Consider the following 16212-nt stretch of genomic DNA (forward strand, 5'->3'; position numbering starts at 1 on the left):
GTAGGTGAAGAGGAGGACAAAATGACAACAGAAGTGAGATGAAAGGACAACAGAAGTGAAGCATTGCTTTGAAAGAATACAAACACACTTGAAAAAAGAAGACTGCTTTTACAAGGCTAATTATTGGAGGTTTGTCAGTGCTAATTGCAGGTACACATGCTTATTGTGAATTAGCTCTCTTCTGTTGCAGACGAGAGAAGAGACGGAGGAGGACAAAGTGTGGGAGGATGAAAAGAGAAAGAGAGAGAGAATGGTTGAGGGGGAACTGAAAAAGTATGGAGATGAACTGCAAAACAGATACGAACACCACAAAAAGAGACCCTGATAAAGAAACAGCTGGTCTTGGATGGTTCAAACTGGTCTTAGTGGGTCTCCAAGCCTGGCCAAGTTAGTCTAGCTGGCCATCCAGCATGACCAAATGAAAAGTGCCTGAACCATCTCTAAAAACAGCCAATAGACCAGCTAAGCCCAGAAAACCAGGCTGGTTTAAGCTGTTTACTTCAGAAGTGGACAGAGAGAGAGAAAGAAGGTAAGAGGACTAAATGGATGAAGCAAACAGAGAGAAAGCAGTGACGCAAAACAGAGAGTGTTCTACTTATCAGCTCATTAAAAGAAGGTAAGCAAAGAGAGGCGCAGAGATTGGGAGGATAAGAACCAGATAGACGAAGGGAGATACAAGAATCAAGGAGAACAGGAGCTAGAGGAACGAGAGAGGGAGGAGAGAGTAAGATGCTCTATTTGACTCTGCCTCTCATTTTAACAGCACTTGGTTTCCATAGAAACTATTCAAATGAACCTTCACACACAAAACAGGGATTGCTATATACAGACACATTTATATAGATTTTGTCCTCTTAAAGTCCATAGTAACACCTATTCACAAGCAAGTTCTACCGAAAACGGCATTTTATACCAATCGTGAACATAGATATAACCACCATCTATCTTTTAACACACACACACACCTCCCACACATTTTCTTTTAAGAAGCTAAAGGCTTAATGTCAGCTCCACAAATGTTCTTTCAAAACTGCTTGTTACAGATTCGTCTGAAAAGCTTGTGCTGATTTACAGCTGAGATTTCACATGCACATGTAAAACGTACACACTGCATCTATGTTGGCACTGTTGTGAAGAATTCCCATGCTGTTAAACATTTGCTGGACGGCTACCACCACAGCTTAAGTTTAACTGACATAAATGACAAAAAAACATTGCATACACATGCACATTCCCCCATGGTGTTGTTTTATATCCATGCATCTGCCTGCTCCAATAGATCGCACTCCCTTGATTTTGTGTGAGACAGTGGTGTGCGGCCTAAGGCCTGATTGACAATTGGCTTAGGATGAAAGAATGGTCCCCAGAGCCCAAGATTGGCTACAATGATCAGAAACCTTCTGATAGGCTTAGGCCATTCTGTTAGTGGCAGCTAAAATGCCATTTTTAAAGATTTATTGATCTTACAAGCAGCTGGTGATCAAAACGAACACCAAACCAGTGTGATTATTGCAATCCATGCCAAACCAAACAAGACCCAAAAATTAACACTGCGTCATCATTGCCCTCATGTTATTACAAATCCAGTGCTGGGTAGAAACAGATTACGTGAAATCTGGATTATGCAATCAAGTTACAAAAAAGTTACAGTGGCCAAAGCGGTAAATGCTGTAGGACATATAGGCACATGTGAGCTCCATTTATGTCCAGGAGAGGTCATTGTGAAGCTAGTTGTGAAGCGAGTTCTTTTCAGCTGTACAGGATGTAATACAGTGAAAAGGGATGCATATTTTATGGACTCTATCCCCCGACCCAAACCCAAACCTAAACATAACCATTAGTGGAATAAAAATGAAATGTTAGGAGGAAAAGAGCAACCTCTGAATCACGCACTGATTAAGCGAACGCGAATACTTCCTGGTTTCAACGTAGATATGAACCCAGGTCTGTCACGCTGCTGATGCAACACGCTGCCGGTCCAGCCACATGGGAAGGTAAACACACTGAAATCTATGTCAATCAACCAAAAGCATTAACAAATAAAAGTAATCCAAAAGTAATCAGATTAGATTTCCTTAAAAAAAATTATCTAAAAGCTTATGTTAAAGATGACCATTTTAGTTATACAATTTGTAATCAGTACTGGATATCAAAAGTAATCTACTGTACCCAACACTCTTTAAATCATAAAAAGAAATAGCTTTAGTCACCATTCACTTTCATTGCATCTTTTTCCATACAATGAAAGTGAATGGTGACTGAGGATAAAACATCTTCCAAATATCTCCTTTTGTGTTCTACAGAAGAAAGAAAGTTATACAAGTTTGGAACAACATCAGGATGAGTAAATGATGACAAAATTTTAATCTATGCCTTTAAACTAAGCTATGAGAGGCAAGGGAATATGATGTGTGTGTGTGACAGATGATTTGAAGGTATTCTGACTTTGTGCACGTTTTAGAGGGAAACACGGATGACAAATGAATAAGAACAAGTGTGTACCTTTGTGCACAGTAATACACCCTAATTCATTCATTTCTTTTGGAAACACAGATAAGGCATTATTCTACACAGTCCTCCATCTCAGTTCTTCCTGGCAAAGTAATAAATTATGTATTCAACAAAATGTTTGTACAAAAGCCCATCACAGACTCCCTCCCATCTCAGACGAGCTCGGTTTCAGAGCGCACGGAAAAGCTTTGATAACAAGCAGAAACTGAATTAACATTCATTGATGCAGTTATACAGAATGAATTCCGATAAACCAGAGACAGCTGAATCAATTTCGAAACACAAAAAAACTTTGTTTTATTCAGCATTAATAGATGACTGAGGTTTCTAACATTTCATATTACAGACTTAACATGCACACGCACACATGCATGTGCACACACAGAGACAGACCATACTTGAAGGAAGGGATTAGGTTTGTCGAGTAATCCAGTACAACACTGTGGAGGTATGTGGCCTTTTTACGTCATATAATTCCTTCTGCAGTAAATGTAGCACACATATACTAAAACACACAGTACTTCCCTCTTAGAAAATAAGCAAATTTTCTCTCACAAAAAGTTAGCAAGTGTTTCTGTCTTAGCTTCTGTGCAAGCATATGTTCTGAAATGCACACCCCCAACACACGAGCACAAAATACTACATCACACTCTCTAAGGTATATCTATCACAGCACTAAGCGCTGCACACAGCGCTGTTCCATTAAGCAGTGTTTATGAACTACTGCCTCTGAGCTGTAACCTTTACTGAAGTCCTCTCTCCTTCTAATGGTGCCGAAGTATAATTTGGCCATATAAACGCTGTGCCATAGGGATGTCCGGTTCATGAATGAATCGTTCTTTTGAACTGATTCTTTTCAGTGAACCAGTTCACCAAATCTGACTGAATCAGTTGGAACAGTTTGCATCTCGAGTTAACACTGATCTACAAGTTTCTCAGTTATAACCTTTCTCTCGGTTGTGCCTGACACTTCAACTTGAAATGAGCTGATAACCAGGAGGAATATGATCCTTGATCTAGTGATGTCTGCTTTTGCTAACTCCTCTCTGTAATGAACCACTCTAGCTAGTTCGTAAATCTGACTGAACGATCCGTTCGCAACCGTTCTCCAGCCGACAGAACACTTAACTGAGAACCGCTTCTTCTGGACGTGTCCGAAATGCTGAAAACAGAGCTCTTGATACTATGAGCATGCATGTACTGAGGGTTTGACTGAGGGGGGCGAAATGTATGATTCTCATATACACTATATTGCCAAAAGTATTCGCTCACCCATCCAAATAATTGAATTCAGGTGTTCCAGTCGCTTCCATGGCCACAGGTGTATAAAATGAAGCACCTAGGCATGCAGACTGCTTCTATAAACATTTGTGAAAGAATGGGCCGCTCTCAGGAGCTCAGAGAATTCCAGCGTGGTACTGTGATAGGATGCCACCTGTGCAACAAGTCCAGTCATGAAATTTCCTCGCTACTAAATATTCCACAGTCAACTGTCAGTGGTATTATAACAAAGTGGAATTGACTGGGAATGACAGCAACTCAGCCACGAAGTGGTAGGCCATGTAAAATGACAGAGCGGGGTCAGCGGATGCTGAGGCGCATAATGCACAGAGGTCGCCAACTTTCTGCAGAGTCAATCGCTACAGACCTCCAAAGTTCATGTGACCTTCAGATTAGCTCAAGAACAGTGCGTAGAGAGCTTCATGGAATGGGTTTCCATGGCCGAGCAGCTGCATCCAAGCCATACATCACCAAGTGCAATGCAAAGTGTCGGATGCAGTGGTGTAAAGCACGCCGCCACTGGACTCTAGAGCAGTGGAGACGCGTTCTCTGGAGTGACGAATCACGCTTCTCCATCTGGCAATCTGATGGACGAGTCTGGGTTTGGTGGTTGCCAGGAGAACGGTACTTGTCTGACTGTATTGTGCCAACTGTGAAGTTTGGTGGAGGGGGGATTATGGTGTGGGGTTGTTTTTCAGGAGCTGGGCTTGGCCCCTTAGTTCCAGTGAAAGGAATTCTGAATGCTTCAGCATACCAAGAGATTTTGGACAATTCCATGCTCCCAACATTGTGGGAACAGTTTGGGGATGGCCCCTTCCTGTTCCAACATGACTGCGCACCAGTGCACAAAGCAAGGTCCATAAAGACATGGATGAGCAAGTTTGGTGTGGAAGAACTTGACTGGCCTGCACAGAGTCCTGACCTCAACCCGATAGAGCACATTTGGGATGAATTAGAGCGAAGACTGTGAGCCAGGCCTTCTCGTCCAACATCAGTGTCTGACCTCACAAATGCGCTTCTGGAAGAATGGTCAAAAATTCCCATAAACACACTCCTAAACCTTGTGGAAAGCCTTCCCAGAAGAGTTGAAGCTGTTATAGCTGCAAAGGGTGGGCCGACGTCATATTAAACCCTATGGATTAAGAATGGGATGTCACTTAAGTTCATATGCGTCTAAAGGCAGATGAGCGAATACTTTTGGCAATATAGTGTATTTTGCCGAATAGCAAAAACGTACTAGAAATGTGTTTATGACTTGATTGTATTACAGTTTTATCAACGTATGATGTTCCGGTCACAAAATTCTCAGGTCGCAACAGTTCTCGAGTAACAGTACAATGAACTGAGAAACACAACTAATTCGGAAATGTCTGAAGAACCAATGCTGAGCTGCTGATACTTCAGTATGAGCATGCATGTACCGAAGATTTGAATGAAAGGGCGAAATGTATGTTTCTTTAATAGCAATAATTTGCTTGTGACAATTTTTTAAAATTATATTCTCTGTAGGAAAAAATTTAGCTGTGTTTTGGAACATGGTAGCTGGTCCAAGCTGGTCACGAGCTGGTCCAAACTGGTCCTTTGCTGGTCCAAACTTGTCATGAGCTGGTTGACCAGCTAACATGTTCCAAAAAGCAGCTTGACCACTTTGAGCTGGTATGACCAGCTGGTTGATGGTCTAAGCTGGTCTCCCAGCTAGAAACCAGCTACCAGCTTAAGCTGGATTTAAAAACGTTTCAGTCGAGAGATGTAAATGCATTTTATTATTGTTTATTGTGTGTGCAGATTATATTTTAAGTTGTTATGAGCTGGATCATGGTTTCTATAAAAAAGGCGAGTTGATTAATCAAGGGATAATGTACAGTCTCCCGACAGGATGATCAGGACTCCGACGCCAAGTGGAGGGGTCTTATATCACCCTGAAGGGGGTTATTGTGCAATAACAACCCTCTGATTGTACATTATCCCGCTTATTACATGGCTACTAACAATATAAATAAATACATGGACATAAAATATTGATTTGTGTTGAAATTACACTACCGGCCAAACGATTTTGCTGTTTCGGAAGGGAATTGGTACTTTAATTCACCAAAATGGAATTCAGCTGATTACTAAGTATAGTCAGGACATTACTGATGTAAAAAACAGCACCATCACTATTTGAAAAAAGTCAAATCTAGACAGGCCCCATTTCCAGCAGCCAACACCTTATCCTTGAGTAATCATGCTAAATTGCTAATTTGGTACTAGAAAATCACTTGCCATTATATAAAACACAGTTGAAAGCTATTTGGTTTGTTAAATGAACCTTAACATTGTCTTAGTGTTTGTTTTTGAGTTGCCCCAGTATGCAATAGACTGGCATGTCTTAAGGTCAATATTAGGTCAAAAATGGCAACAACAAAAAACAAAAACAAAAATTGCTTTCTCTAGAAACTCATCAGTCACACAAAGGTGTACACTACAGTCTTCAAAGACAAAGGACAACTGGCTCTAACAAGGACAGAAAGAGATGTGGAAGGCCAGATGTACAACTAAACGAGGATAAGTACATCAGAGTCTCTAGTTTGAGAAATAGACACCTCACATATCCTCAGCTGACAGCTTCATTGAATTCTACCCGCTCAACACCAGTTTCAAGTACAACAGTAAAGAGAAGACTCAGGGGTGCAGGCCTTATGGGAAGAATTGTCATAAGCCACTTTTGAAACAGAAAAACAATAAGAAAATGTTCGAGTGGGCAAATAAACACAGACATTGGACAACAGATAATTGGAAAAGAGTGTTATGGATCTTAACCCCATTGAGCTTTTGTGGGATCAGCTAGACTGTAAGGTGCATGAGAAGTGCCCAACAAGACCAACAAGTCGAGTATCCCAGAGAGCCATGTAATAAGACTGTTTATTCTCTTTATATGCTTTAGACATGTAAAGCATATCCACGTTTGTGCATCACTGTCTGTATTGGATGCTTTAGGTACAAAAGCTACATAGGTACAAAGGCCCAAAACCTAATCAATTTTAAGTCAATTATAAGTCTTACTTATTGTGCAGGATCACTGCACTGATGACATTAAAAACCATAATGTTAAAACTTAACTGAAATGGTATAAATTTGCAATATGTGCTTACATATGGCTTTATTTGAATGTGTTCAAGAGTATATACACAAAGCCGAGATGTTGGAATTATGTACTAGTGACATCATTACGTGATTACGTAAAAGAACTGCTAAATCGGGGGGGTTTTCTCTGTTCATTGAAACAAACCATTCAAAAGAACCCGTTCGCAGAGATAAATCACACTTTCCTTCACTACTGTGCCAAAACAATTACATATTAATATATTGCGATACTTTTTCTTACGATATTGTATAGATCCTTTAGATACCTGTATCAATACTTTTATTAAACTATTTGTGTAATCATACTGTATCATGTCCTGCAATTTAATAATGAATAAGTGCAAACTCTGAGACAGGCATTTCTCAGTGCGATCAGAACGAGACCCAAGAGAGATTGAAAATGAACCTGCTGATTCACTCTTTCTCTCACAGACACACTGGGTCTCTCTCGCACATTTTACATCACCATTAATTATGGTATCGTAATGCATAGCAATCATATATTGAATCGTGACATATGTATCGCAGTACGAATTGTATCTTGATGTGTTTGTTGATACTAAGCCCTAATTTAGACTATGCTTTTAGCAGACACTTATCCAAAGCTACTTACAGTGTATTCAAGATCAATTTTTTATCAGATTCTGTACTCCCTGGGAATTGAACCCATGACCTTGGCATTGCTAGCACCATGTTGAGCTACAGGAACATACTAAAACCCCCAAATGATCAGATGAGTCTGATTTTATGAAAATGATAAACATTTTTGCAAAATTATATTACATTGTTCCTTACACGTCTCGCTGCAGTCCCAAGATGATATGTCCACAGTGTGGCATTAAAATCTAGTTAAATTTTCTCCCAAACAGATGATGTTTTTAAGGTTTTTTAAGCTCTATTGAGTTTTAAATCAAACATCCCTACCCTCAACCTAAACGATAGTGTCATAAAAAGCAAATGTGAGATGAAATCTTAATTGCATCCAAGTAATTTTATGGTGCTTCTATGACACTATTGGCTTACGTATAATGTCGCATGCTCTTCAGAACTTGTACCCCGGTCTTTTACATTGCAAGTGCAGTGCTCTATTGGTTGAGCTAAACCACAATTTAATTCCACTGGAACAAGGCTGTAAATATAGTTGGCTATGTAATGCAAACCTTAAACCAATTATGCAAACCATAATTGTTTCTGTAGCGCCTCCAGTGTTCATTTAGCCAGGAAAGTGCCACTATACGTGCAATTAGCCACGTAAAAATCACTTTGCAAAAATGTAGTTATAGTAATGTGACTCTATGAGACCAGGTTGGAACAGACCTATGTTCACAAGCATGTGAAATATGCATACTAATATACAAGCACACACGTTCACACACAAACACCTCACATTCACATACAAATCCCTAAACACATGCATATCCATATGAGGCTACAAATTTATCTTTCACACCCACAACCTCCCAAACATTTGTAGACACACACCTATAGCAATACAAAGAATGTGTTCAACTGTACAGGGAAAGCCTTTTGGCCAGTAAATTGAGACAAATGCAGAGGAAATTCAGCACCACCTATACATGCCAAATAACATAAATGTTGAGTGACGAATCTACAACATCTGTATGAGAATAAGCGCACAATCTGACAGACACAAACGTTGAGAGATGAGCAGGTTTTTGGGTGAGGGATCACTTCCTCCCCTGAGGGCTTGGTGATGGCCTGCTTCTGTTTTGACCAATCACACGCGAGCATTGGCTCACCCCCCCCGCCCATTGGTCATGGGTAATTAATTACCAAGCTGTCCCTTGTTAAGGCCAAATGATTATCAGCACATGGTTGCCATGAAACAATGAGCCCATCCTAAATCACTCAATCGGCCACTCCTCAGCGCTTTGTAACATGCATTCACTAATGGACACCAAAGGGAGGTGTAAGTAGTTTGAGATATATGATCTGTGCATGAGTGTTTATTCTTCACTAGGGCATTAATCGTACTTCAAATATTTTTAATTTCCATATAATTCTACAAAATGGATTCTCCACTTCAGCAAAATAGAATTCCTACTTTCTAGATGCAGAGATGGATTTCAGTTATGATTAGGCCACTTAATCCAAATCAGACATATCACTTGCAAAGGTATGAGACTGAGGTCACAGATGGCCAATCAAACATTTTCCTGCCATAAGAGATTCCAGGGGCTAATCAGGAGCTAATTCATTCCACCTTATCCCACATTGCAATTCATGGGAGGTTATTAAAAAGATAGTTCTAACTCTAAATTCTGATTGGATGAGCCAAGTTTTAAGCCCTTTTAAAATGATTATAAACGCACATTCTCATGTGACTGCACATTCTATATAAATGTGGCAAACTGCTGCCTGCGGTTAGGATAGTGAGCTAAATTAATTAGTAGCGTAAATGTTTAGTCCGATAATTGATAATAAATTTGAACTCTTTATTGAACTTTGGTGTTCTTTATCATATTGCTGTTGCCTCCGTTTTGTAGAGGCAAAAATGGAACAGTGCCCACCCACTTTTTCAGCCATCTTGGTTCCGTAAGTATTTTTCCCATTCTTTTCTTCAATAGGGATTTCATAAAATCCTTGTTAAAAGAGTTCTAAGCCATGAACCAAACCAATGAGCTCTGAGATGAATTACAATGTTATAAACTTTTATTTAATGGGGGGGGGGCAAAATTGGTATAAGTCTGTCATAAGGGTATGAAATACATTCGTATGAAGCATTGGTGTAATCGAATTTAAAACAATATAAACATATAATCCATTGATTGATTGATTAAAGAAACAATATTTTATTTGTTTTGCAAAATATTCAGATATTTACATATGTATTACAAATAAAAGTAGTTTGCGAGTAAAGGGAGACCGACTCGATTGTGTCATTCACAGTACATAATGCGAATGGCTGGTCACTGCAGAGCTTGTACGCACATTGTTGGCCATGATTCCCTGATTGGTAGATCTTTTCTCCTCAGAATCATGGGTAGTGTGGTTCTTCACCAAATCATATTTATTATAAAACACGATTTCTAAAAAATTAAGTTGAAATAACGTGGACTGATGGCTTCAATAGGTGCATATCCTATTGATTAACAACATTAGAGTTCATGGTAGGTCTTTAAAGGTTTGTAAGTTATAGTTAATAATTAACTTGCCTTGACTTGTACCATTATTGTCTAGTGTGATATGTTTGTGCACATGCTGAATCTTTTACAAAATAAACCATGGAGAAATTTTTTTTATTCGTCTATGGAAAGAAATGAATGGGATTTTTACGGAACCCGACAGTTGGAATCTTTACCCACTCGAGTCTGTGTGGAACAGTGGTTTTACCACTGGTAAGGCACAATCTTATGGTTTATTGCTTCATTACTAAACAAAACAGCCAGAATAACAATGCACATATTTAACCTATACATAAATATAGGCCTACTTAATACATTACGCTGGTAATACAGTAAAAATAGAGCTGTTCACAGCAAGACAGATGCTTTTATTAATTATGAAGATGTTTGTATTACACCTTTAACTAAGTGAATCTTTATACAATCTTTCCATGTATTTACTTTATGAATTCATAATAACATCAAAATCCAATAGGATATAGCACATGTAAATGAATGAAGTGGAAATTATTAAGCCTTGCTCAAGTCCTGCTCCTGGATTCCTGCAGAGTTCAGTTCCAATCCTGCAAATAAACTCCGGAGGAAGTAAGATCTCCAGGAATAGGATTCAACACTTCTGCTGTAAATGCAGACATAACAAATTTTAAGTGACAGCTAATCTGATATATCCAGTATTTTCACACATCACGTAAAATAACAGCAAAGCAAAATATGGTATTGAACTGCAGTGTTTGGTATAATGATATTTTGGCTGTTGTCTGCAATATAGATCCGCTTACACGCAACTTCTTAGTCCATATTCTCCGTATCAAAGAAGCAGAATGTTATTAAATGACATATTGAAAGCCATAATGAAATTACATCATTAACCATGCGCATTGCTCTTCTGAGAGTCTTATGACACTGTGCATGACTGGACAAGAGCTCATTAAGTCACTGTAACTCTATCCATAATGAAGACATGCACTGTGATTAAGGCTAAGCTTCAACCATCTTAGTGAACGTGGGACGAGAGCCAAAATCCCTCCTATGGTGATGGAAGTGTGATAACAGGTGTCAGTTGATAAACTGGTAAATCATCACCATGGAGGAGAATCAAAACGCACACATGCACACACACACAGCAATAACAAGCCTGTTTGCAAACTGACCTTTGCCATAAGGTCTTACTTTTGACGTGATTACAGAGCTGAATCCTTGTTAAATGTGCCCATTACCCACACATCCTCACAAATACACACACACACACACTGGAACCAAATCCCCTTAATTTGTTAGTCAATACTGTTAAAGCAGATGAGAAAAGACCAGTGCAGGATAATGACCTACGTCTCACGTCAGTCCATCTCTCCTGTTGCCACAAACTTTCACAGAACCCAAACACACACATGCATATTAATGTACTTTAACAGACAACAAACATTTTAAACTTTGGAACTTTCTTCCACATTTTAATGTACAGTTAAACTTTGTACTTATTTCAAAACACTTCTCGAATGTATCTTTTAATTAAGGCAGGTCTTTTTATTTGTGTCACTGTTCTTTCTTCATTACATTTATTTTGTGTAGGCCTACATATTATTACTTAACTTTATACTTAATTTCTTTATAAGCATTTTGATTTAGCTTAATATAAGAGAAATGTGAAGGATTACTATTGATATTTGGAATCAAAATTTGAAATCAAATAAGAATCATATAAAAATCAAATAAGATCCTATTGGATAAACTGAAATTAATTTATCTTATGATTATTATAACGGTCCTAGAAACTATGCTTTGTAAAAACCATAGCTTTTGTTTTGCATTTTGTTGGGATCTTATAAGAATTAGGATCTCTTATCATTGGTTTCAAATTATTGTAGAAATGCCAAAAGGATTCAATTAAAGGAATATTCCAGGTTCAGTACAAGTTAAGCTCAGTCGACAGCATTTGTGCATACTGTTGATTACTACAATAATAATAATAATAAAAATGATTTCAACTTGTACCTCTTTTTCTAAAAAAAAAAAAAGAAAAGAAAGAACAAATCTTGGTTCCAATGGAAGTGAATAGGGTCAGTCTACAAACGTTAAAATACTTAATGCTTCAAAAAGATGCATGTTAACATGATTTTAGAGTGATAAAATAATCACTTACTAACCTTTTCTGTTACAGTATATCTCATTTAAAACTGTTGTTGCCATGATGACGTAATGCCCTAAACCCGGTAATCCACCTAGTAGATTTAAACAACTTTACAGCTCAAATAAGACACAAGTTTTAACAGAAGAATTAATGTAAGTGCTGTTAGAAAATTATAAGCTTCAGATTTCAGTTGTAAGTGCCCTACTGTAACCTCGATATTTTAAAAGAATTTAACGTTAAAATTAAGTATTTTAAGTATTTTAACATTTATAGACTGGCCCTGTTCACTTCTATTGTAACCCAGATTTTTGCCTTTTTGGGGTTTTTTTTAGAAAAGGAGGGATGAGTCAAAATTATTATTTGTGATAATCAGCATTATGCCACAAATGCTATCAATTTAGCTTAACTTGTATAAAACCCTAAATATTCCTTTAAGATCTTCTACATGCTTGACAAGTGCTTTATTAATTAAATGTATTATACGTTTATAATAATCATATTTTTATTAAACAGTTGAAAAGTGCACACATTGTCTCTGCTTCTTACCACATTGTTCTGTTTCTCTGACTGGAAAGTAAACAACATTCTAGCTCTCTGTATTCACTCCCACTGTGTCTTCATGACAGAATTAACGAATCAAATGAGCACCAACACAGCACATCTCACAAAAATATTTCATCACCCATCCCAGGGATGCCCTCATTGACTATCATCCATTTTTTTGGAAACCAATGTTTATCTAAAGTTAAATTTCCGCAGTTTTCAAGATGATAAATTAAGGCTTGTTGTTTGCTCAGTGGGTTCACACACTATATTACTAGCGTAATGTAGAGTGCTACATTGTCAGACTAAGACGAAAAGGCAATTCATCTATGCAAGCAAGGTATCTACAGTGTGCGTGTGATTATTTATGAAAATTGGCTGATATAAAATCAGATTTTCACCATCTCGATGTAGCAGTTATATCATTGTAAGTCTAGAATGCCCTCGTGTCCCTATGTTCCGTTGCCATGCCAACATATGCTCTGTTACCACACCAACGGAATCTCTGAGTGATGCTTCACTCTAAAAGACATTCCACACTGTCCTCATCCCTCTGGTCACCGTCAATCAATGTCAGGTTTGATTGACAGGTGCTTCGACCCCACTGACGTAGGTAAAAAAATATGCTGTCCCCTCACATTAATCAGCAGCGGCGCATCTCAAGAGGGCAATACGTTATCGGACATTTTCAGGACTACTAATGACTTTCCTAACAATGGATCCATCAGCTGACAAGAGCATCTCTATAAACCAACTCAGGAAGATAGAGCAAGAGAGTTAAAGGCATTTTGACCTCTCCCCCTGTTTCTCACCTTTTTTTCCCCTACTCTTTATCTCAGTATTTATCGCTCGTACTCTCTCTTTCATTAACCCACTTAGCTACAATGTCTGGCCCAGACCACAAGCACATTACTCAAACTTGGACTAAGAGCAATTTGGGCGAATGCCTGCACAATAAGAAGACAGCATTCCACCGAGTGTCACACACACAAACATTCATTGAGGCAACAAAAAGTTACAGCCCTGAAATAAAAAATGGACATGTTGTTAAGGCCATAGAGTAAGTGATAGTAGATAAAGGAGCAAGGAAGAGAGTATATGGAAGAAGTGTGTGTGTGTGTTTCAAGTTAACATTAAATCAAAGTTGGCCCTCTTCATTTAAAGGAATATTCCAGGTTTAAGTTAAGCTCAAATTACAGCATTTACGACATGTTTATTACCACAAAAATGCAATTTGACTTGTCCCTCCTCTACTTTGAAAAAAAAAAAAAAAGAAGCAAAAATCTTGGTTACCATGAGGCCATACAATAGCATTGAATAGGGCCAATTCGTAAATGTTTAAATACTCACTGTTTCAAAAGTATAACCACAATACGTTAACACGATTCTACTGTGACCAAATGGCCTATTTACCTTTTATGTGTAAAGTTATATCCAATTTTACAACTTCTTGCCATGACGACCTAACCCTAAACCCTAAAACTTTAAAGCAACCATAAAAATTACGATTTAAATAAATATACTAATAATACGAGTTTTAACAGAAAAAAAAAAGATTTTTTGTGGTTATCAACATTATGCCACTAATGCTATCGACTGAGCTTAACTTGTATTGAACCTGGAATATTACTTTAATGCACACTGCTGGACTTATTGTGATCAATTCATCTGCGCACATTTTTCAAAATAAATTTTTTGTTTTCATTATGTTTAATCAAAATGCACTTGCTTTTCCTCTGAAACGACATTTCTTTTCTGTTGACATCACCAAGGCCATGCAGGCTATTGGATCATTTTAACCAACTGCTGAACAGCTACTGTATTTAGACATTGCTTTATCAAACTCGCATACATGTCTGGCTCCATTCTAGTATAGAACACATGCTTTTCACAATCCAATCAATTCCCATTGGAATTGCCAAATCCCACCTTACTTTTTTTTTCTCGTTGGTTATCCAGTTTCACTCTGAAATATGTCACATTACCAAAGTAAAATGGGTTGCGAACAGGTTTTTGTACGTGGTTATGTCTAGAAGGTAACACCTCGGCAGCCTAAGTCTAGCGAGAGTCTCATTCGCTGTTACCAAGGTTAGGTTTAGGGTTAGATTTAGTGGTAGGGAAGGTATAGGGTTTCTGTGTGTGAACGTCGCACACAGCTTTTCCAAGACCTAAAGTAACCATTTACCTTCTAGACATGACTGTTTCACATTGACTTTAAGTGTGCAAAATAAAAATAAGAGCAAAAAAGAAAGCAAAGTCTTCCCTTACCTTGAACATTGCCAGCCCAACTCCCATTCTCTCTCCTCAACTCCTGCATGATGATGTGAGCTGGTTCTTGTCTCTTCCTCTCATAGCCCTGGATGGAGGAGTGACTGACCGTTGAAGTAGTTTGAGGAATTTGTAGAGGTAAAAAAAAAAGACTGGTGTGACAGATGACTGTCAGATTGAGATCGTGGTTGAAAGTGTTGGTCTCTACTGTAAATCCAGGCTGGGTTATTGAGCACAGGCAATTTTATATTCAATCAAAACTATGAAGAAATGTCAAAAAGATGCCTAGCTCACAATTTCAGAAATAACTCACACAAAACAAAGACAAATGAGATTTAAAATAAGATTAAGCTATGTGATTGATGTTCAGTCACACAAGAAAAAGTTCATTTCTTAAATCAAACCGAAGAAATATACGTAAAATTTAAACCAAACCAGGGCAACATCAGGCCTTCATCGGCTACAAAATGTGATATAAAACACAAATAAATTAAATGAAGAAGGCGGAAAGAAGTGTTTCTTGATTAGCCTAAAAGTTCATTTTATCTGCAAACAGTTCCCCAAACACCGGAGTTGCTTGATGTCCAAAAGAGTCCAGAGGTCTCATTGGTTTAGATATCCATGTACATCCTTTGCTGGATTCTTCTCATGACACTAAAGAAAGGGAAAAGCAGAGAACAGTGTCTCAAATACAGGTCAGTGTTCTGGCAAATTATGCAGAATAAAAGCAAGCAAAAGTCCAATTTGATCATGATTTTTGGGAGACTGGTTGAGATTTGTCTTCTTTTTTTCCCTTTGATTTTCTATTCTATTGATCAAAGACATTTTCTATTGACCTAACACACAGTGTTCACTATCAGCAATTGTTGGCAGGGGTTGCTTGACTTATAATGTATGTTGTAATAGCCTACTTTAAACCATGAAAGGACAGAAATGTTTCACAAACACATATAGTAACCCACTTACGAATGTACACTGGTGGCCAAAAGTTTGGAATAATGTGCAGATTTTGCTCTTATGGAAAGAAATTGGTACTTTTATTCACCAAAGTGGCATTCAACTGATCACAATGTATAGTCAGGACATTAATAATGTGAAAAATTACTATTACAATTTGAAATTTTAAAAATGTAAACTACTTCAAAGAGTTCTCATAAAAAAAAATCCTTCATGTGCAGCAGTGACAGCTTCTGTGTTTCTTTGTCCACT

General features: G+C 38.0%; 1 protein-coding gene across 3 annotated transcripts in view; it reads right to left on the reverse strand.

Moving 5' to 3' along the window:
* Window positions 1-15207, reverse strand: part of LOC127444869 (glutamate receptor ionotropic, NMDA 2B-like) — a 138073-nt gene extending 122866 nt beyond the window's left edge. For all 3 annotated transcript variants that reach the window (XM_051704461.1, XM_051704460.1, XM_051704459.1), the window contains exon 1: window positions 15004-15207. In XM_051704461.1, the coding sequence (XP_051560421.1) occupies window positions 15004-15030 (27 nt within the window). In that variant the 5' untranslated portion in view covers window positions 15031-15207. The remainder of the gene's footprint in view (window positions 1-15003) is intronic.
* Between the last annotated feature and the right edge of the window lie 1005 nt (window positions 15208-16212).

The sequence above is a fragment of the Myxocyprinus asiaticus genome, chromosome 8 (genome assembly GCF_019703515.2).
Source record: "Myxocyprinus asiaticus isolate MX2 ecotype Aquarium Trade chromosome 8, UBuf_Myxa_2, whole genome shotgun sequence".
NCBI lineage: Eukaryota > Metazoa > Chordata > Actinopteri > Cypriniformes > Catostomidae > Myxocyprinus > Myxocyprinus asiaticus.